Source organism: Scyliorhinus canicula, chromosome 4 (genome assembly GCF_902713615.1).
Source record: "Scyliorhinus canicula chromosome 4, sScyCan1.1, whole genome shotgun sequence".
Classification (NCBI taxonomy): domain Eukaryota; kingdom Metazoa; phylum Chordata; class Chondrichthyes; order Carcharhiniformes; family Scyliorhinidae; genus Scyliorhinus; species Scyliorhinus canicula.
In genome coordinates, this window is record NC_052149.1 from 191,430,411 (window position 1) to 191,453,852 (window position 23,442).

The following is a 23,442-nucleotide window of genomic DNA, read 5'->3' on the forward strand; positions in this document are numbered from 1 at the left end:
TGGAATACGAACGAAAAATATTTCTCCAATTCTTGAGGGTTGTGTCCCGGGAATTTGCCAGACTAACTCCTGCCCCGCTGCACCAGAGACCCGGGTTCAATTCCAGCCTTGGGTCACTGTGTGAACTTTGTACGTTCTCCCTGTGTCTGCGGGGGTTTCCTCCGGGTGCTCCGGTTTCCTCCCACAGTCCAAGATGTGAAGGGTAGGTGGATTGGCCATGCTAAACTGCCCCGTGTCCATAAGGTTAGGTGGGGTTAAGGCTTGAAGAGGACAGGGTATAGCAGGGGTGGGCAAACTTTTCCGTGCAAGGGCCACATTCAGAAATTCACAATTTCAAAGGGCCGCATAGTGTATTAAGTAAAATAATTAATATTTAAAATAACCAAAATAAAAGAAAATTTAAAGAAAAAAAAACACATTTATTTGAAAAACAAAGTACCTCAGTAAGTAACAGAACAATGTCAATGAGAATGATGCATCTGACTGCAGTCATTTACCAGTTTGTTGAAATCAGGTGCCAAGTTGCTTGTGCTGATCCTTAACACTGACAGAAGCACAGCCTGGCCGAGTCAACGATAAAACGCGCGTGGTGGGGTGGATGAGTGGGGCTGCCTTATTGGTCGGTTTAGTTGGGTGTCCGACCAATAGGAGTCCAGGTTACAAACAATAATAAGGCTTATTGTTTGTAACCTGGACTCCTATTGGTCGCACACCCAACTAAACCGACCAATGAGACAGCCCCACTCATCCACCCCACTACGCGCGTTTTTATGCCGCCCGCCAATGAGGTGCCCGGAATCATAACCGGAATTTTTGAAAAGCCGCTGGGGAAAAGCCACTGAAGTAAATGCGCTTGTTGAATAAGCGCATTTACTTCAGCGGCTTTTCCCCAGCGGCTTTTCAAAAATGCCGGTTATGATTCCGGGCACCTCATTGGCGGGCTGCACAGAAACCTTTGTCGGGCCGCATGCTTAGAGTCGCCAGGTATCAAATGATACCACCACAAGGTTCAACCGGCTATCGATCAAAGAGCCAAACACCAGTTAGTTAGTTCAAGGTCAAGGGTACTTTATTTACACACAATTCGTCATGCAACATAAATACTACTAGTTAACTACACCTCGCGACTAAGACAACTTGAACTTAACTTCGGGCACCCGGCTTAGGTCAGAGAACAGTGGCCGCTGTTCGATTCTGGATCTTCACGGGTCCGAAGGAGTAACTGCTGTTCAGCTGGGCTCATGCATCTGGTAGCGAGCGTTGAACTTATACTTGTTTCTGGTGTTGCTGCACTTGGCTTGGAGATGGCCATGCTGGGGTACCAGGTCCAAGAGAGGAGGAACATGTGGCGGACTCTTCTTCTTATACATAGGGATTTTCGCACTCTTTTGGGCGTTACTTCAGTCTGGGCCCTACTAATTGGGTGATCCCTAATCACTCCGTTCGATTCCTTAGCCAATAAGTGGGCGGGGATCTGGATGGCTGGGCGTGTCCCAAGAGATCACTGACCCTGTTGTTTGCGTTTCCCTTGAATAGGGAGTGGTGCCGAAATGTCTGGGACTGTACCAGTTGCTCAAGTGCCAGTCCTTTGTTTTGGTGAGGATGGACCATCAAGTGCTAATCGGCCCCATTAAAATGCTAATTTGTCGGAGTTTCAATACCGTCTGGTCTTCTTGCTTACAATATGCATTTCAGGCTCTGAGGCTGCCTGAGTCTTGGCTTGTCCATTTTACCCACTAGGCTTTGCGAGTTTCCCTGTACCTAGTTGGAAGTGGCCATCCCACATGGCTACAGTAGACACTATAATTTCAAGACCATGGCATCTGTGATACATTATTGAAGCTATTACTTAATTTCTACCTAGGGTGAACCGGGACTGAATGGCAATAAAGGAGAAAAGGGCGATGCCAGTAGAAAAGGTGATAGAGGTGGTCCTGGAATTCAGGTATGTGAACAAACAGCCATGTCTTTAATCAGAGTAAAGAGTTGAGATTTATTTGAACATTTATGTGCACATTTCAGTCGTTTCTACATATCATTTATCTGCAGAAATTGCCTTTATAGCTCCTGGAGCAGCTCCAGGGTCATAAGGTTTTTAGGAGGCAGGTGGGAAATCAAAATGTAACATTTCTCAAACCTGACAGCAATGTGCCCACTTCTGGAATGAGTAGAAACTCGTTTGACTTTGTGCAAGAAATCTGATCACCAGAGATGAGTCGATAATTATCACATGCTAATGAGGCAAATTTCAAATGATTTCAACAGGGATTTGTAATTAACACCTCCGGCATAGGGAGCTTGGGACGTTTGTCTCTCATGCAGGTGTTTAATGTTCTGGTTGCTCGATGTGAATAGGTTCTGTGCTTACAGCTGCTTTCTCAGTTCCGTCTGGTCACAGACAGAAGTCTGAAGCTCTCAAATGGACAGCATCAGAATGACGGGAGCACCATGAATGTTTTCAGTGTGACATCGGATGAGGAAGTGTGTCACCATCTGTGGCAGCAACAGTGTGTTATGATGAGGTTTACAGATTCACAGAGAGGGTGGGGTACAGGGGAGATCTGTACAACAGTGGAATTGAGAGTAACAGAGTGGAGAGCAATGGAGGGGTTGAGGCCACAGAAGATACAGACGAGACTACAATTAAAAGCTTAGCTGAAGAATAGTGTGATTGCAGGCTCATGTTGGCACACTGGGTCATCACTGATATCTGCGGGCAGCACGCTGGCCTGGTGGTTAGCACAACCGCCTCACGGCGCTGAGGTCCCAGGTTCGATCCCGGCTCTGGGTCACTGTCCGTGTGGAGTTTGCACATTCTCCCCGTGTCTGCGTGGGTTTCACCCCCACAACCCAAAAATGTGCAGAGTAGGTGGATTGGCCACGCTAAATTGCCCCTTAATTGGAAAAAATAATTGGGTAATCTGAATTTTTTTTAAAAATCATTGATATCTGCAGCCTCTTTCATGAAAAGAAGCTGCTGGACCTGGCTGCACAGCTTCGCCCACCACTGTGGCAGTCACCATTGTTTCCTTGCCTCTGGCTCCTTCCTGTGCACCACTGGATATCTTGAGGGTCTCAGCTTGCTGTCCATAAATATATAAGACCATGTTCCAGATGGGTTGTTTGTCAGCCTGTCAACTTTTACCAATTTCCTCTATGACAATAGCCAAACTGAGCGGGCGGTTGGATTTGAGTCACTGGCTGCCTTCCAATAGTTACAGGGTACAACCTATAGCAGGCACCTCAAATCACTGCCGAAGTACCATCAGTGGTGCATTCACAGGATCCTCCCCTCCCAAGCCAATTTGCCCAGCATTGAGATGTTAATGATTCAAATGCACCTACCCTGCACGTCTTTGGGTTGTGGGGGTGAAACCCACGCAGACATGGGAAGAATGTGCAAACTCCACACGGACGGTGACCCGGGGCCGGGATTCGAACCCCGGTCCTCAACGTCGTAGGCAGCAATGCCGAGAAACCAATTCCTTATTATCGACTATTAACTCCCCATTCACACTCTCAGGAGTTCCAACACTCACATTACTTACACTCTGCCTTTTTCAATGCGTCTGATTTTACTTTCCTAGCTAGCTTCCTCTCATACTCTAATTTCTTTCTCCTGATTAACTTTTTAGTCATTCTCTGCCATTCTTTATATTCTGGCCAATCATTGACCTGCCACTCATCTTTGTGCAGTTATATGTCTTTGTCCTTTTCTTGGATTTGATACTTTCCTTAACTTCTTTAGTTAACCACATATGGTGGGACCCCCACTTCAGAAATGCAATGCAAGCATGAACATACATCAATGAAGTGAATGGAAACATACTCCAGTTCATCGGAATTGAATGGTGGATTAAGTAATAACATCATGTCATCTCTCCTTTGTAGGGAAATCCTGGTTCCATAGGGCTTACAGGTCTACCTGGTCAAAAGGGAGAAAAGGTAAGAATCACAGAATTGTTACAGCCCAGAAGGAGGCCATTCGGCCCGCCATGTCTATACTGGCTCGCCGAATAAGCAAATCACCTGGTGCCATTCCCCTGCCTACTCCCCATGGTCCCGCACATTTTTGGATTTCAATCTAATTCCTTGTTGAATATCTCGATTGAATCTGCCTCCACAACCATCTCAGGCAGCACATTCCAGATCTTCACTGCTCGCTGCTTTAAAACGTTTCTCCTTGTGTCTCCATCGCTTAATTTGACAATCGCTGTAAATCGGTGCCCTCACTTGACGTTTCCACCAATAGGAACAGGTTTTCCCTATCTACTCGGTCCAAGCCCTTCATGATTTTGAATGCCTCTATCAAATCTCCTCCAGCCTTTTCTTCAAGGAAAACAATCCCTACTTCTCCCATCCATCTAACTGTTTGAAGTTTGTCACTGCTTAATCTTTCTCACACCCCCTCTGCTGCTTACACAACAAGAATTCAAAGTGTTGAGCACAAAGCCGATAACTTTAAAAAAAACTTTAGAGTGCCCAATTCATTTTTTCCAATAAAGGGGCAATTTAGCATGTTCAATCCACCTATCCTGCACATCTTTGGGTTGTGGGGACAAAACCCACGCAAACACAGGGAGAATGTGCAAACTCCACACGGACAGTGACCCAGAGCCGGGATCCAACCTGGGACCTTGCGCCGAGAGACTGCAATGCTGCCACTGCGCCACTGTGCTGCCCTCAAAGTCCGCTAACTTAATTCACACTACAACTTTGCGCTTATATACCGGCCTTGACTTTCTACACCTTCCACCCTTCAATTTATGGCTCATTTCTGGTCAGATAATGCTTCCTCCAGCCCCAGGATTTCCTCCCAATTTGGCCCATACTAATGGCTCCAGCTTTGTTTGCATACAGGAAATGGGCTCCTTGGCCTCCACTGGGAGATTTACACCCAGTCTGCGGCCAGTCCCTACAGTGCCAGGGACTTATATGGTTGGAATAAGAGGTCGTTGGTGATGTCCCTTTAAATATCTTTTGCCCTTCAAAAAATGTCTCACTGGATGATAGGAATTTTACTTGGTTGCAGTCACTTGTCTTACCTGCAGCCCCTTTTACTATGTCACCCAGTGCTATTTTTTGCACTGTATTATGATGGCGAATTGTCAGCCTTTGCCATGGGGTTCCTAAAACTGTGGGTCACCACCCCATGAGCAATTGTGATCCCCGCTTACACAACTCTTTCCCCCCACAACTCTCTTAAACCATCCCCTCCTCCCACCCCCCAACAATTATTTCCCTCACTCTCACAACTCTCTACACACTACCGCACCACGCTCTCATGTAGTCCAATCCACATTTTTCAATACCAAAATTTTCCCTTCATTATTTTTCTAGTGAGTACCAATGGTCTCGGGCTTGAGAGATGTGAACACTGCTCGGATGGGTGGTATTTAAATAAATTATTTCGAGGACCAAGCAGGAAGACATCTCCAATCAGAGCCTCTGGCTCCAATGCCACCACCCCTCTGCCCCACCACAGATTCCTGCAGAGAGGCAGCCATCATTATATTGGCACCCTCCACTGGTCGCTGGGTGGTGGTGGTGGTGGGGGGGGGGGGGGGGAGGGGGGGGTATTTCAGCTCTTCGTTGAGTTTTGGGTATTAGCTATATAGGGATGCATTACTTTAAAGCTTCCTCAGACAATGGTCAAGTTCAGATGTCTTGCATTGAAATTTAGTATCTGTTTTCCTTCTTGTTTTTACACAGGGAAAACCTGGTGAACTAGGATTAGATGTAAGTATCTTTTGACAGAATATTTAAAATATGCTCTTAAATTGGAAAACAAAAGTGTCAATTAAGTAGATGCCCCAATGGCCTGTGATTCTACAGATTTCTACTCAGTCACCATATGCATAGTTAAAAAAAAAGGCCATATTTCTGGACAACAAATCAATAATGGAGAATTTAATAATGAAAATGCAAATTGCAGAGCTGCTCAATGAGCGTGATGGGAACTGAGGGCCCAATTTGATCTGATTAGACAGTTCCATTTCACTAACTGACCCTCTGACCTTTCTCAGTTCAGATATGTCATTTTAAAAAGAACACTTAGCCAGCACACATGATGAGCGATACAGAATACTTTGCATGCATGAGACATAATTTTCATTATCCTTTAAGATTTGCAAAATAACAATATATTCCTTTGCCCGTGAACAAGACAGTATTTCATCAAAATGTTAAAAGATTCCCTCATCTGATGTTAATTGCTGGGCCAACAGAAAAAAAGGGGACCTGATTCGGGGGGGGGGGGGGGCTACGTAAAATGGAGTCACCCGCCACCTTGCCACTCTCACGTGTGGCACCTTTATCCGCCCACCTGCCACACTTAAATCAACAATGAAGTGTCATTTAGGCTGGCTACCAAGCCTATTGACCCTGATAATGTGCTGCTCACACTATAATATGTTTGGCTTGGGCACCAGGACAGGGGAACAGGAGGCCCCATTTTTAAACTCATAATGGTTAAAGGGCAGGAAAAGTGGGGGGGCTCACTCTTCAGGGGCTGGGCTTTGACAGTCGTGGGTTGGCCCCTTAGACTGAAGACCCCCTTCCTTCCTACTCACTCCCACCATTTAACCCACTCACCCCCTTCCTTCCTACCCCCTCCCACCCTTATACCACCCCCGCACTGCCCCTCCCCCAAACCCTCCCAGGCTAAGACTCCAGACTTACCTGTTCCGGGGATCCTAGGCCTTGGGTTCCATTCCTCATCTGCAGCGTAGGCAGCTGCCATGGACGCCTTCCTGGTGCTGCTGGGACTGAGGGAGCTGCCAGTCAATCCAATTGGTCAGCAGCTCCAGAGGGTGCAATGTCCGCCCCAGTCCCACTCGGCCCTCATTAATGATCCCCACAGCGTATTAATGCTGCAGGGAGGTTGACATAGAGTGTGTTGGCTCTGTGCCAACGTGGTTTCCGGGGGCGCATCCCATCTGAGCCCCCATATTATTCCACCCAAAGGCCATGAAAAGCAAAATGCTGCAGGTATTGGAAAGCTAAAATAAAAAAAGCAAATGCTGGAAACACACCAGCAACTAACTTCTTGTTTTAGGTTTCTCCTCATCGTTTGTGCTTCCAGTTCCTCAAAGCATGAAATAATTCTGATGTTCTAATGAGAATTTACTGCTGTATAAGCTTAGATATATGTTAGAATCTTGGTGATGCTGAATAGAGAAAATTTGCATACTGCCAACTGGTTCACACGCCAGTTTTATTATTAGTCTCGGAGTCTAAATATTCGAGACTATTAACTGCTTTTCAAAGCTCATACATTTATTAAAAACATGTTGTTTACACTATAAAATGCTGCATTTATTGTGTTCAAAGCATTCAGGGATACTATTATTTGCAGGGTTTCCCAGGTCTGAGGGGGCTGAAAGGAGATAGAGGTGAAAAGGGAGAGAAGGTAGGAGACATATTAATTATTTATTAAATGCACCATTTTTATATATGGTTATAATGGGCTGAATTTTACATTTTTCTCAGCAGAGAGAGGGAGGCTCACTCCCGTCTGCACTGTCTCAGTTTGTCAAATCAAACGGGGGGGGGGGGGGGGGGGGGGTGATAAGTGGTGTCTGGCTGTTGGCTGGCAGGTGACCAATGAGAGTTGTAAAGAGAAGCTCTGTGTCCAATCGGGACTGTAGGCCGGGATTTAATGCGGCAGAGGAGTAATGTTGCGAACAAGAAGTTGGTCACAGCTACAAGTTTAAAGACCACCTACTCAGTCCTAACCTGTGCTAATTTTTTATGTCAGGCTCCAAAAAGTTGTTAAAAATAGAGATGAAAAGCATACGGAGGTTGCAACCTTTCATGACAGACCCCTTTCTTCCCATTTGGTGCCGCCTCATAATACCTGCCACAAAACACTCCCAAACATTCTCCTCTCCCTCGGTCGAAAAATGCAGTGGACAATGTGTGATATGCATCACTGTAAATACACAAGGGGTTAATATAAATACACATAGACTAGCTAGACACTAGAGGGAGCACCAGAGACATGACACACAAACTTTCAACCAATAGGCCAGTAAGATAGGGCATTCAAGATACACACAGAGGTGACACTACCACAGGGGGGCATTACACCAACACATATATAAGGACACAGCACACATGATCTTCCTCTTTCCAGTGGAGACACTTAGTGAGTACACAGAGTTGATGAACACATCACACCCACCACGTAGATTGTAGCAGACTGATCCATCAGTCTGAGTAGCTATAGCAGGATTAACAGGACAGTCGAATCCAAGTAGGAGAGTCGTTAACAGTTTAATAAATGTGTTAAAGCTATCTCCAAGTCTGAACTTTCATTTGTCAGAATGCACATCAAGGAAGCAGCTTATGCTACTTCAAGAGCGTAACAAAACAGACAACAGAACGCAGCCAAGCTTATGATGTGGGAAACATGGCAGCCATTTTGGGCACAGTGAACTCCCTCAAAGCCAGGAGATAAATGGTGACTTTAACTGTTTTAGTGGTTGAGGGAAAAATGTTAGCATTTGAGGGAACACGCATTTGAGGGAACATGACTTGTATCATGGGGTCTCTGAGAAGGCAGATCGAAACTTGAGTTATCCTTTCCAAAGGACAGTACCTGACGAGTACAATGCTGCCTCTTTATTAACATGGAAATTCTATGCTCGAGTGCAGCAGTGGGGCATGAACCTATCAACCTACTTGAGTGTTAGCTAGGAATTACACCACCAGCGAGAAATAGGTAGCAGCTATGATCCTAGCGAAGATGGGGGGCCAATATCATACACCGTACAGACTCATGCTGGTCAGTTGCTTGCTGCACTAATTGAGTTCACAGAAACTTCTCAAGAGATTCTACCATTAGAAGATCTAGAGAGGGCAGCACGGTGACCCAGTGGTTAGCACTGCTGCCTCACGGCGCCGAGGTCCCAGGTTCGATCCCGGCCTTGGGTCACTGTGCGTGTGGCGTTTGCACATTCTCCCCGTGTCTGCGTGGGTTTCGCCCCCACAACCCAAAGATGTGCAGGGTAGGTGGATTGGCCACTCTAAATTGTCCCTTAATTTGAAAAAATAAATTGGGCATTCTGAATTTATTTCAAAAAAAGAAGATCTAGAGAGCTATATGTTGGAACAGAAACCAGAGACAGTGACGAGTTCACATGCTGTTTCTGAGGACTTTTCAATACGTATAGTGACACACACTGAAATAACGAATCAAGAAGTACCATCTATAGAAAGGAATGAAGACACTTCTGAGGTCGCAAGTAGCCAAGTTCAAGAACGCCAAATTCTACCCAAAAAAAGACGTTCACCACAGAGACTGTCTTATTGAATTGTATATATGTAAAGAAATAATGCAGAATGGATGTGTTGTATAAATGTTAATTCTCTTGGTGCACTAATGAAGTAAAGGGGGAGGGGTGTTATGTATCTGGAAATACATTTCTGCTGGCTGTGCATCACATGGTGTGTGCTGACGTCAGCAGAGTGTTTGCCTGGGCTTTGGGCAGATCACCATCTTTGATTGTATTGAACAACATCCTTAATAAACCGCTCATCGTGTTTTACAAGAATCCAGGGTGTGGATACCTCCACACCTTTTCTCTTAGTGGCAACAAAGAAATATAACAGTTGTTTTCTAAATAACCTCAAAAAATAGAGAATAAATAATAAGTGTTTTCACTTTAGTCTCAGTAAAAATAATGACTTACGATAGACTAATTGATAACGCAGGTCGATTCTAATCATAAAGTCATCAATCAAATAGTTAAATAGACATCAATACTTAATTCAAGAAAAAACTAAAACCATGGGCAGAATTATGACGGAGATTCTCACCGGCGATATCTCATTTCCCAATCTTCCATGGCCCCCACCTGTGACGTGGAGGTTCCAACCCAGAAATGGAGGGAACCTCATTTCAATCAATTTTAATAAATGGAAATGTAATTAAATGTGCCCCCCCCCCCCCCACCACACTGAATATTCAAACTTTGCCAACCTGATGTTTACAACAGCGTTTAAAAACTTGAAGCAGTCGAGGGAAATCCACCAGGGAGGGGCGCATAGGGGGAGGCGAGGGACATGTCCATGTAGTGCCCCTGGCACACTAGCTCTGCAACCTGGAACTCTGGAATTGCCAACCTGGAACCCTGGAACTGCCAACCTGGAACCCTGGAACTGCCAACCTGGAACTCTGGAACTGCCAACCTGGAACTCTGGAACTGCCAACCTGGAACTCTGGAACTGACAGCCTGGAACTCTGGCACTGCCAACCTGGAACTATGGAACTGCCAACCTGGAACTCTGGCACTGACAACCTGGAACTCTGGCACAGACAACCTGGAACTCTGGAATTGACAACTTAGAACTCTGGAACTGACAACCTGGAACTCTGGAACTGCCAACCTGGAACTCTGGAACTGCCAACCTGGAACTCTGGAACTGCCAACCTGGAACTCTGGAACTGCCAACCTGGAACTCTGGAACTGACAGCCTGGAACTCTGGCACTGCCAACCTGGAACTATGGAACTGCCAACCTGGAACTCTGGCACTGACAACCTGGAACTCTGGAACTGCCAACCTGGAACTCTGGCAGTGACAACCTGGAACTCTGGCACTGCCAACCTGGAACCCTGGCACTGCCAACCTGGAACCCTGGCACAGACAACCTGGAACTCTGGCACTGACAACCTGGAACCCTGGAACTGCCAACCTGGAACTCTGGCACTGACAACCTGGAACTCTGGCACAGACAACCTGGAACCCTGGAACTGACAACCTGAAACTCTGGCACTGACAACCTGGAACTCCGGAACTGCCAACCTGGAACCCTGGCACTGACAACCTGGAACTCTGGCACTGCCAACCTGGAACCCTGGCACTGACAACCTGGAACTCTGGCACTGCCAACCTGGAACCCTGACACTGCCAATCTGGAACTCTGAAACTGCCAACCTGGAACTCTGGAACTGCCAACCTGGAACCCTGGAACTGACAACCTGGAACCCTGGCACTGCCAACCTGGAACTCCGGAACTGCCAACCTGGAACTCTGGCACAGACAACCTGGAACCCTGGCACTGCCAACCTGGAACTCTGGCACTGCCAACCTGGAACCCTGGCACTGCCAACCTGGAACTCTGGCACTGCCAACCTGGAACTCTGGCACAGACAACCTGGAACCCTGGCACTGCCAACCTGGAACTCTGGAACTGCCAACCTGGAACCCTGGCACTGCCAACCTGGAACTCTGGCACTGACAACCTGGAACTCTGGAACTGCCAACCTGGAACCCTGGCACTGACAACCTGGAACCCTGGCACTGACAACCTGGAACTCTGGCACTGCCAACCTGGAACCCTGAAACTGCCAACCTGGAACTCTGGAACTGCCAACATGGAACCCTGGCACTGCCAACCTGGAACTCTGGCACTGACAACCTGGAACTCTGGCACAGACAACCTGGAACCCTGAAACTGCCAACCTGGAACTCTGGAACTGCCAACATGGAACCCTGGCACTGCCAACCTGGTACTCTGGCACTGACAACCTGGAACCCTGGCACTGACAACCTGGAACTCTGGCACTGACAACCTGGAACTCTGGCACTGCCAACCTGCTGACAGGTTTGGAGGAAGGGAAGTGGCAGGGAGTCTGGAGGGAGAGAATTGGCCGCAGGACCGGAGAGCTCTCCGGCACATGTCTAATCATCTGGCGGCACTAACAGTTTGTGCCTGTGCCACTGGGAGCTCCTTACTCCCCCTCCCCATCACTGCCGCTCCCCATCACTCCCCCTCCTCATCACTGCCCCTCCCCATCACTCCCCCTCCCCATCACTACCGCTCCCCATCACTCCCTCTCCTCATCACTGCCCCTCCCCATCAATCCCCCTCCTCATCAGTGCCCCTCCCCATCACTGCCCCTCCCCATCACTGCCCCTCCCCATCACTGCCCCTCCCCATCACTCCCCCTCCCATCGCTGCCCCTCCCCATCACTGCCCCTCCCCATCACTCCCCCTCCTCATCACTGCCCCTCCCTATCACCCCCTCCCCATCACTGCCCCTCCCTATCACTGCCCCTCCCCATCACTCCCCCTCCTCATCACTGCCCCTCCCCATCACTCCCCCTCCTCATCACTGCCCCTCCTCATCACTGGCCGTCCTCATCACAGCCTCTCCCCACCACTGCCCCTCCTCATCACTGCCCCTCCTCATCCCTGCCTCTCCCCATCACTGCCTCTCCCCATCACTGCCCCTCTCATCACGCCCCCTCCTCATCACTGCCCCTCCCCATCACTGCCCCTCCTCATCACTGCCTCTCCCCATCAATGCCCCTCCTCATCACTCCCCCTCCTCATCACTCCCCCTCCTCATCACTGCCCCTCCCCATCACTGTCCCTCCCCATCACTGTCCCTCCTCATCACTGCCCCTCCCCATCACTGTCCCTCCTCATCATTGCCCCTCCCCATCACTGCCCCTCACTCCTCGTCACTGCCTCTCCTCCTCCTCATTACTCACCCCCCCTCATTGCTCCCCCAACCCCTCCACCTCACTCCCCCCTCCTCACTCCTGACAGAATACACTCCCCTGTACATTGTCCCATCACACATTCTGGGGAAGGATATAACCTGGGTTTGTTACAGGCAAAAATGCCACAACATTTGCAGTCTCCAATTCAAGGTGCAATTTTTTTTCTGGCTGAATTTGTTTCTGCCATTTTTGATGCAGTTAGATATTTGGGGTCTCACTATCAGGGAGGTGAAAAGGCTTAGGGAAGGAACCTACAGAGAATAGGACACTGCAACTACAGGTACAGGAAGTGCGCCCTCTGCAGTTGCAGCTTCGCCATCACCAAATGCAGACTCTAAACATTCTAAATGCTGCCCTCAACTGCAAAAATAATGCCTTGTTTAAGCGTCTGGTAAGTTTGTGAATCTATTCCTGCTTTATATAACTGCATATATAACTGGATATTACGGTGCATTTGTAATGAATACAGTGAAATAAATTTGTATCTTTTGCAGAGATAACTTTAATTGTCTGGGGTCAGCACGGTTGCCACCGAAGTCCCAGGTTCGATCCCGGCTCTGGGTCACTGTGCATGTGGAGTTTGCACATTCTCCCTGTGTCTGCGTGGGATTCGCCCCCACAACGAAAAGATGTGCAGGGTAGGCGGATTGGCCACACTAAATTGCCCCTTAATTGGAAAAAATGAATTGGGTACTCTAAATTATTTTATTTTTAAAAAATGTTTTTAACTTTTACTGACTGGTTTTACTTTAATTTTCTGGCCCCTCTGTGGGGCGGGGGAGCAGGGGGTATCCTGCTGTGGGGGCTGTGGCAGGGCAACCAAAAGTACGTGACTTTCAGTGGGACCGGATAGGCAGAAGTGCTACATTTGATCGGGTCCACACATATTTGCTAGTCTTTCTCAAAACACATCATCAATTATTTCCACAGGGGGAGAGAAGTTATCCAGGTAAAAAAGGAAGCAAAGGGCAGAAGGGAGAACAAGGTCCCCCTGGATTAGATCAGCCTTGTCCAGTGGTATGTGATTTCTGCTTTGTTTTCTTAGAAATGTGTCCAGAAATGTATAATAAAAGGAAAGAGCACATTGTTTTCAAAAGGTTTGTACTGCAGAATATCAATAACACTGTCAATAACGATTTCAAGGGGCAGCACGGTGGCGCAGTGGGTTAGCCCTGCTGCCTCACGGCGCTGAGGTCCCAGGTTCGATCCCGGCCCTGGGTCACTGTCCGTGTGGAGTTTGCACATTCTCCCCGTGTCTGCGTGGGTTTCGCCCCCACAACCCAAAGATGTGCAGGGGAGGTGGATTGGCCACGCTAAATTGCCCCTTAATTGGAAAAATGAATTGGGTACGCTAAATTTTTTTTTAAATAGCCATTTCAATAACAAGCAAAAATACAGGAAACAATTTGTGACAAAGTTTTTTTCCCTGTTTATTTACAAACACACACAGCACAGCAGTAGGACATTTGGCCCCGTTAACACTGCTGGTGAATATCCCCCGCACTCATTTCCATTTCTTCTAACATAACAGGTTTCCTATTCAAACCACTCACAGAATAATAACATTTTTCCTGATCTACCTGTTGGGTATGTCAGTAACTGTAATGAACTCCAATTAGCTTTATTGGTTGGCCAATTGGAGTATGAACTCCCTCAATGATAGCTCATTGAGGGGGCCCATATAAGCACCTGTGTAGGCTTTGTGAGCCAGTCTTAAGTTGACTGGACTGCTAGCAGCACTGTTTGTAGCTGCTCCTGTAATATCGTTATTGTAAATAAATATTGGTGTGGTGATGGAACTCCTGCCTCCCGTGGATTACTACAGTGGCAACGAGGTAAACTAAGAATTTTGCGGAGGCCAGCTGCCGCGCTCGGCGGGTAAGCCTTGCCATTTTAAAAATGCCGTTTTTTGGGAGGTTAGAGGCATTCGACCCGGCTATTGAGGACTGGTCCCAGTATGTGGAGAGAATGTGTTACTTCTTCCGGGCAAATGATATACTGACGGACGAAAGGAGACGGCTTATCCTGCTGTCGGCGTGCGGACCCTCAGCTTTTGCCATTATACGTAGTCTGACTTATCCCGATGCGCCGGACACAAAAACCTTCCAAGAATTAACGAAATTGTTGAAAGAGCACTACGACCCAAAACCACCCCTCATTTTGCGTAGGTACAGATTCTACACAGCGAAGCGGGAAGACGGGGAGTCCGTCACAAATTTCTTTTTTGGCGGAAAAATGTGAGTTCGGCTCAACGCTAAATGAAATGCTTCGGGACCGGTTAGTGTGTGGAATAAACGACCTCACAATACAGAAACACCTGTTGGCGGAAACGGAGCTAGACTGCAGGCAGGCGTTACAGCTCGCACTGTCCCTAGAAAAGACAGCAAGTGGGGCGCAGGAACTACAGGGCACGCCAATGGAGGTAGATAGCTGTGAGAGGGACTACCACAATGGGTCCTGCTACCAGATAGCCGCTCTCAGAAAAAGCCTGAGGAATAGAGGGAAAAAGGAAAACCCCAGAACTGCCCCCAAGTCTGCCAGGACTAACTGGAGACAGAGGGAAGTACCGGCTGAGGCTCCCCTAACAGAGAAGGACAGTCTGGCACCAGGCAGAGTGGGGTAACAGCGACAGAAACCCTAGAAGAAGGTGGCAAAAGAGGAATAGCAGGTGGGGACGCAGGGAAGTACACAACCTACATGCCCCATCCTCCTCCGAAGGGGAACAATTGTATAATATTGCAATGAAGAAAGCAGAACCCATTAAGGTTACCCCACGGGTGAACGGGCGGCCGACAATAATGGAAATAGACACGGGTGCGGCCGTATCAGTAATGGGAGTGGCAGCATTTAGAAAAATCAAAGATGGACTCCAGCCACTAACCCTAACAAAAATATCGACGAAACTTAAAACCTACACGGGGGAACCCCTGGAAGCTCTAGGCACGACACATGTACCCGTGGAATATGAGAAACAATTGCTCAGATTACCGTTGACGATATTAGAGGACTCCGGACCGAGCTTAATTGGACGAAACTGGCTGAAAGACCTAAAATTAGATTGGATGAAAGTTTTCCAGAGTGGAAGCGGGCAGTTGAGTGGAGTACTCCAAAAATACCCGGAGGTCTTCCAGGAAGGTTTGGGGGAAATCATAGGCGCCAAAGCAACTTTGCACGTGGACCCAGAAGCCCTTCCGAAATTTTGTAAGGCCAGGCCGGTACCTTTTGCATTAAGGAAGAAAGTAGATGACGAAATAGAAAGGTTACGGCGCGGCGGCATTATCAGACCAGTACAATCCTCGGAGGGTCAGTGCAGACTCGACAGGCCGAATGGCCCTTTTGCGCTGCAAGGCTTCTGTGCTGGAGTTCAGTTACTGAACACTGAAAATCTTTCTAACCTTAAACTAAACCCATATTTACAATGTAAACCCAGAGCTGATTGTAATACACTTCTCTATATTGCAGCTTGTAACATAGCTCTTACAACAGATATTTTGCTGTTTTCTGTTCAACGTAATTGTTTCCATATCCCAATTGTGTGGAACTTGTCACAGTGTAACAACATTTCAATCACTGCTTTCTATTCTAAATAACCATTGGATTAATCTTCAATCAACACCCTCATACCAGGCATAAATATTTCAATATAAAAATGTCTGAGTATATCAGAATCCCACAAGTGCCCTGCTGCCAAATAGACAGTTGATAAATTTAGATTCATTTAGGTTTGTGCTACTGATGTCAAATAGTACCACAGCGGAATACAGCTGGATTGCTGCGTTTTCAGAGATTAATTTCTTTAAGTGTGAAATCAAATGAGATTCTGCCTGTGCCCTCAATGATTTAACGCTTTCTGAATTATTTTATGTATTTAAGCTGCAAATTGAAAGCCTTGATGCCATGGCTTATCTTTATTATCACATCCATAACCTATTTAACACTGTGTCGGAAATGGATTGGCCATCTATATTCCTGCATAAAAAGTGTGCCATTAATGTTCTCATTAAATAAAATCAAAATCCATCCAATATAAGCAAAAAGCAAAATGCTAGAAATCTGAAATAAATATATAAAATTCTGGAAGTCAGGTCAGGTAGTATCCCTGTAGAAAACAGACAATTTAATGTTTCAGGCTTGACATAGTCATCCAGTTATGCCAAAGGTTCCACATTTGATAGGTGAATTTATATGTTCTTTCCACAGTTTCTGGAAGATAAGCTTTGTCCAGCATTTTCAGTTCTTCTTCAAACTTTGGCTGTCCTTTTTGCATGGCAATCCTCACTGTATAGCATGGAGTGTTATAATGTACGAGTGAATGAGGATAAAGTAGAGATTATTCATTCATTACATTCCTGTGTCTGTTTCCATCATAGGGTTCAGATGGTCTTCCAATTCCAGGATGTTGGCAAAAGGTAACCTACTTATGCTTCCATAATTCAACCAGGAACATTCAATCACAATGTTATATGACCTTAAGGTTCTTGAAATTAATCCCTAAATATGTTCAAAATGTGCAAGAGAAGACGAAGCAAAAAGATTGATTTAACCCAGTTCTCTTCAACCAATAAATTCAGTGTTTGGAGATGCCGAGACAGTGGGCGGGATTTTCTGGCCATTAATTAAGGCTGGCGGGATCTTACGGTCTAACTGATGGGGCAACCCCGCTGCAGGTTTTGCTGTGGCGAGGGTTCGATGGGAAACCCCATTGACAATGGTGAGACCAGAAGACCCCACCGCCGGCTACTGACAAGTCCCCCTCTGCCACTGCAGAACTCACCGCGGAGGGGGAAGGAAAATCCTGTCTAGTATCTGTGCACGCAAGTAAAATTTTATATAAGACAAGGCCTAGGTGAAAGTAGATTTTGAGAATTATTATAACATGGGAGTGAAGACAAAGTATCTTCAGATGAAACTGGGTTAGAAGAATAAGAATTAGACTAGACAGCGCAGAATTAATTCCGTTTTTATTTTAAAGTCATACATTCTGTGCTTATCTTTTTATTTTTCATTATAATTTCCTATGCCATATTTATAATGTAAAATTGATTTGGATCAGCCATGATCTAATACAATGGTTGAACATGCACTACAGTGCTCCTGCCAGCGGTGAATCGGGACTGTGACCCGCTGTTGCTATGAGCGTCACCGGGGTCAGATTCTCATGCCTTGACTACGCAAAAATATGCATATTGCCGAACATGGCAGTTTCCCTGCAGTTACTGGGGTTGGGCTGCCATTTAGAACGGGCACGCCGATCCCAGCATCCAGGGACAGGGCTCCTTCCTCCCCACAATTCAAATGTTGACCACCCCTCCCATAAGGAGATGACTCCAACCCCTCATCAAGGAGTGGCATCCCCTACCACAGGTAAGAGGAAGTGAAACCACTTAGCTGCTTTGAAGTGGTCAGCAGCTATCAATCATAACAAGAATGTTCATAAAGATTGGGACGAGGATCAATGGAGGGTACCTCAGATGCATTGGAGTATGACGGGAAAGATAAATAAACAACCCTCCTGGCAGCTGTGTTTAAGCCGTTAAATTGCCAATGAAATGCATGTTATAGGTGCTGCTCTGCGAAATTGAATGAATGCTAAGCATTTCAAAAGATCTCAGGGATTTCAAGCCTTTTCAAGTGTTGTGGGATTTCTAAGAAGGTTCTGACACTTGAAAAAGCAGCAATTTCAGGGCAGCACAGTGGCACAGTGGTTAGCATTGCTGCCTATGGCGCTGAGGACCCGGGTTCGAAGCCGGGCTCTGGGTCACTGTCCGTGTGGAGTTTGCACATCCTCCCTGTGTTTGCATGGGTTTCGTCCCCACAACCCAAAGATATGCAGGCTAGGTGGATTGGCCACGCTAAATTGCCCATTAATTGGAAAAAATGAATTGGGTACTGTAAATTTATTTTTAAAAACTGTGGGTGTTTATAAAAATGTTAACTAAATTCGTAGAATAAACTTTGTTTTTGATTAAAAGTGTTATTCTGTTGAATAACAGCTTAAAGGCAGATTATTGTGCTCATCGTAACCAAAATCAATAAACAGTTGTAGGTCAGGTGAACGCCATGATATACTTTGGAGTTTTCTAAACCCTGGCCCATAAAAGTGAAAACAGCTCATGCTATAATTAGACCTTCCTACAGTTAGCACAAGCTATGCCATTTATTCAGAGAGCTGTGAATGTGAAGCACTATATCACGTGGAATGGTCGATGGAAATACCTAACAAAGAGAATGTAGATCAGTACAAGAAGAAAGGAATAGAAGAACATGTGGAAAGACTGAAATAAAGGAGCTGAGAAGAGACATCGGCCGGGATTCTCCCCTACCCAGAGGGGCGGGGGGTCCCGGCGTACCGGAGTGGCGAGAACCACTCCGGCGTCGAGCCTCCCCAAAGGTGCGGAATTCTCCGCACCTTTAGGGGCTAGGCCCGCGCCGGAGTGGCTCCCGCACCACCGACCGACGCGAATGGCCTTTGGTGCCCCACCGACTGTCGCCACGGCTGGCCAAAAGGCCTTCGCCGGTCGGCGTGAGTCCGCGCATGCGCCGGAGCGTCATCGGCCGCTGACGTCACCCCGGCGCATGCGTGGTGGAGGGGGTCTCTTCCGCCTCCGCCATGGTGGAGGCCGTGGAGGCGGCAGAAGAAAAAGAGTGCCCCCACGGCACAGGCCCGCCCGCCGATCGGTGGGCCCCGATCACGGGCCAGGCCACCATGGGGGAATCCCCTGGGGACAGATCGCCCCGAGCCCCTCCATGGGGCCCGCTCGCGCCGCCTGCTCCCGCCGGCACCAGAGGTGGTTTAAACCACGTCGGCGGGAGAGGCCTGACAGCGACGGGACTTCGGCCCGTCGCAAGCCGGAGAAACGCCGCGTGGGGCCCGCCGACCGGCGGGGCGCAATTCCCACCCTCACCGATTCCTGGGTGGCAGAGAATTCCGGCCATGGCGAGGGTGGGATTTACGCCAGCCCCGGGCCATTCTCCGACCTCCCTCAGAGAATTCCGCTCAGGATTCATTGCCATTGACCAAAAGGCATTTTTCTGTGCTGCAAATTCTATGTAACCAGAAATAATAATACATGCAATGTATTATATAGAAACAAGGGGCAGCACGGTAGCATGGTGGTTAGCATAAATGCTTCACAGCTCCAGGGTCCCAGGTTCGATTCCCGGCTGGGTCACTGTTTGTGCGGAGTCTGCACGTCCTCCCCGTGTGTGCGTGGGTTTCCTCCGGGTGCTCCGGTTTCCTCCCACAGTCCAAAGATGTGTGGGTTAGGTGGATTGGCCATGTTAAATTGCCCGTAGTGTCCTAAAAAGTAAGGTTAAGGGAGGGGGGGTTGTTGGGTTACGGGTATAGGATGGATACGTGGGTTTGAGTGGGGTGATCATGGCTCGGCACAACATCGAGGGCCGAACGGCCTGTTCTGTGCTGTACTGTTCTATGTTCTATGTTCTAAGGACATAATAAACAGGAGCTGTATTGTGTCTGCATCCTTGAGCCCAATTATACTTGGGGTTGTCGGGGGCGCGACTGTAAATCGGGCCATAATCTGCAAAAGAATGTTCCATTATATCCTCTGGGAGCTTGAATATCAGTTTTCACTCAAGTTGAAACTGAAATAAAGGGCAGATTCTCTGACCTCCCAGCCGCGTGTTTCTCGGCAGCAGGCAGCAGTGCGCCACTCGCTGGTGGTAGGAATCTCTTATCCCACTGCTGTCGATGGGCATTCCCTTCAAAACCACTCCCGACTACCGGGAAACCCGCGGGCAGAGGTGCGCTGCCAACGGGATCAGAGAATCCCACCAGCAGTGAATGGCCGGAGAATTCCTACCAATGTTTTAACCAGTATTTCTCTATTATTCAGCTGGTAATTCCACAATTCCAGTTATATTGGATGCCCTACAAACATACCATTCAACCCTTTTCTGGTTTGTTACAAGAATGAAGTCTAATTATATTGGCAAGCAGGGCCCCTGCCCAATTTTAACTTGCTGTGCCTGCCGAATGAATACTGGGGCATGCACTTGCTCTAACTTCTCAACTGGCTATTAGTTCAGCGCATCACGGAATCACAAAAGGGACCTGATTTTTTGGCTTAGTAAGACAAAAATAGTTCTGGTTTTGCTCGTGGCATTATCTCGAGGAAATAATACATTTTTCATTTCAAATTTGTACTTTTTAAGGCATTTTGGATGACCATTAATATGATTAAACATGCCATCTTGCTGAAATTAACATTTTTAATCAAATAATTATTTTGTGCTTTCTTTCCAGTGATTACTAACTAAACAAGCAAGGAGTGTGTACATAATGATGATATATTTTGTCCTTCAACACTTTGTAAAGAAACTCAGCTGATAATATATTAAGCCTTGCGGATCTGACGAGGACGGAGGTATATGAAACAAAATATTACTCTCGAGCTTAGACTAAATATCCGGACTCAGATACAACAAAATAAGCTACAGTTGTGAATTTTACTGATGGCTACTTCTGCTGCCGTACTTTACCTGGGATGCAACCTTGTCACTGGCCCATTTGTTCACCAAGCCATGAGTTGATGATTTCATACGTGGCCGGACTGGTTCTATTTTGAGTTGCATAATATTCCAATGAACTTTAAACTTTTAGTCAAAGGGGGAGGAAAGCAACACAACTTACTGACAAGTTTAAAACTGAACTGAACTGAACAATCCCATTTCTGAAGGTGGCTCTTTCCAAGTGAACAAGGTACTACGGTGGTAACTTCACCAGGATACGTGTATTTGTTCTGTTCGGAGATAGCCAAACCCGTGCATTAAGTATCGTCATAGTAAGTGCTTAACAATGAAAACAAGTGTTCGATAGATATTCCAGGATTTGCTACAAAGCATTCCAAGGCATTTGCAGAAATGACTAGGGTGGGCTTTAAGCTAAGGTGGAGGAAGGACCAATGACAAGCAGAGAGGACACGCTTTTGCAGCTGTTCTTTCTGGCATGAGCCCTGAGTGTTTAAAGACCAGAACCCAGCTGACGTTGCCATCAGTGAGTGAGCGCATCATGTTGGCACCCTCCCTGGTGCTGTTGCAGTTGTGGGAGGGTAGGTATCAGCTGACTCCCATGCTGAACAAGCTGGCAGTTGGAGCTGTGGAAGGAGGAAATAGGCCTATGATAGAATAAAGATTTTTTTTGTGGGTCTAAGAGGATCTTTTAAAAAGAAAAGAGTAAAGTGCTGCAGATGCTAGGAATCTGAAAATGCTGGAAACGCTCAGCAGGCCAGGCAGCAACTGTGAAGAGAGAAAGTGTTCATGATTCAGACCATCAACGTGAAACATTAAAACCCTGTTTCTCTCTTTCCGATTGCTGCCTGACCTGCTGAGCATTACAAGCATTTTCAGTTTTTAAATTTAAAAAGAAATCCTTTCCTGGGCACATTTTGAGCACCCTTTAATGACCACAGGCTAGGCAGCACACAGTCTGGTACAATGTGTGTGTGTGTGGTGCATGATCTGCTAATGTGTACTTTAAAATTACAGTCAGGGTCCTGTGCATTTTGTAGGACTCTGATTTGCATATTACAAGTTACCCTCTATTTGAAACAGGCAGGTAGTCCAGCCGGCCATCTCAAGACTGAATCCGAGATGATGGTAGCCAGAGCACCAGATGGAGATCAGATCAGATGGTGAGGTCTAACATGCCAAGCATAGATGCCTTGATCAAGAAGGTCAGATAATGTAACTGATGAGCAGGTCCCAAAGAAAATCTTTTATGGTGCAGTGACAACTGGGAATCTAATTGCTGTGCTCAGTCGTAAAGACTCCTCCGAGGTGGAGCTGAAACAGTTCAAAAAGATGTCCAGGAGTGGTAACAATTTAAGAAAAGAGAGCATGATGAAAAGCAACCCGTGAAGACACCCGATGCTATGAGTCCTATTGAATTGCTGCTGCTAAATAAAAATGGCGGAGGACGTCTAACTTCAAAAACAACAATTCCCTATCCGGTAACTCAGTGATCCTCTGCTCAGTCTCCATACTCATACTCTGCAAATTAGCAGTCTCATTCGTTACCAAAGAACTTACAGCCAAAAAAATTTGACAGGCTTCTTGGACATCAAAGGGTGACTAGAGTGACAATTACTGGCAGCTATTATCTTGCAAAATAGGATCATCTTCTTTGTACCTGCCGGTGGCAGGGAACCTTTGAGCCAATATCCGCAATTTACCAATATTCAACTACGGGAAAGAAACTCGCATCAGCAGATATTCAGAAAATTACCTCCACGATGCCTCCAGATGCCCAGTACACTGCCTCTGCTCTCTTAGCTGTATAATTAAAAGACATTCTTGCAAACAATATTCCCGTCACTTAAACAATTTAAGGGATGTTACACTCACAAGTTTACATTAGCCACACAGATCATCCAGTGTACAAACATGCTGATATAAACATGTTTGGTAGTTTATGTTTTTGTTACATTTAGTACCTTCTTAGCTTTCTACATTGAAAATAAAAATTGTTTCTTGTTTGTCTCAATATTTTATATATTTGAAGGTTATTTTTAAAATGCAAGTAAGGCAAATGACACTAAATATTTCAGCCTGTGCTATCCATCTGAATTGAATCTACAAATAATTCATTTTTGTCCATGTAACTTGATTTTTGTGGAAAAGATTAAAACACAAGAGCAGTTTTCCTTTGTTTTCATTATCTTGAGCAAGGAAGTAGTGAATGCTAGCTGTGATTTTTAACTTATTAATCATTACATAATCCATTCATTCAACCACTTTATTTTTCCAGACTTGGATGGTAAATATATCTTTGATTTTGGCATTTTTTTAAAAATAAATTGAGAGTATCCATTTCTTTTTTTCCAATTAAGGGACAATTTTAGCGTCACCAATTCACTTACCCTGTACATCTTTGGGTTGTAGGGGTGTGGCCCACGCAGGCACAG

At 46.5% G+C, this 23,442-nt stretch overlaps 1 protein-coding gene across 1 annotated transcript in view; it reads left to right on the forward strand.

Annotated features, from left to right (window-relative positions):
- Nucleotides 1–23,130, forward strand: part of LOC119965257 (collagen alpha-1(XXIII) chain-like) — a 241,183-nt gene extending 218,053 nt beyond the window's left edge. The window contains exons 14-20 of the mRNA XM_038795758.1: nt 1,865–1,945; nt 3,892–3,945; nt 5,713–5,739; nt 7,358–7,411; nt 13,448–13,534; nt 16,888–16,926; nt 20,784–23,130. Coding sequence (XP_038651686.1) covers nt 1,865–1,945; nt 3,892–3,945; nt 5,713–5,739; nt 7,358–7,411; nt 13,448–13,534; nt 16,888–16,926; nt 20,784–20,786 — 345 coding nt within the window. The 3' untranslated portion in view covers nt 20,787–23,130. The remainder of the gene's footprint in view (nt 1–1,864; nt 1,946–3,891; nt 3,946–5,712; nt 5,740–7,357; nt 7,412–13,447; nt 13,535–16,887; nt 16,927–20,783) is intronic.
- Nucleotides 23,131–23,442: the final 312 nt, after the last annotated feature.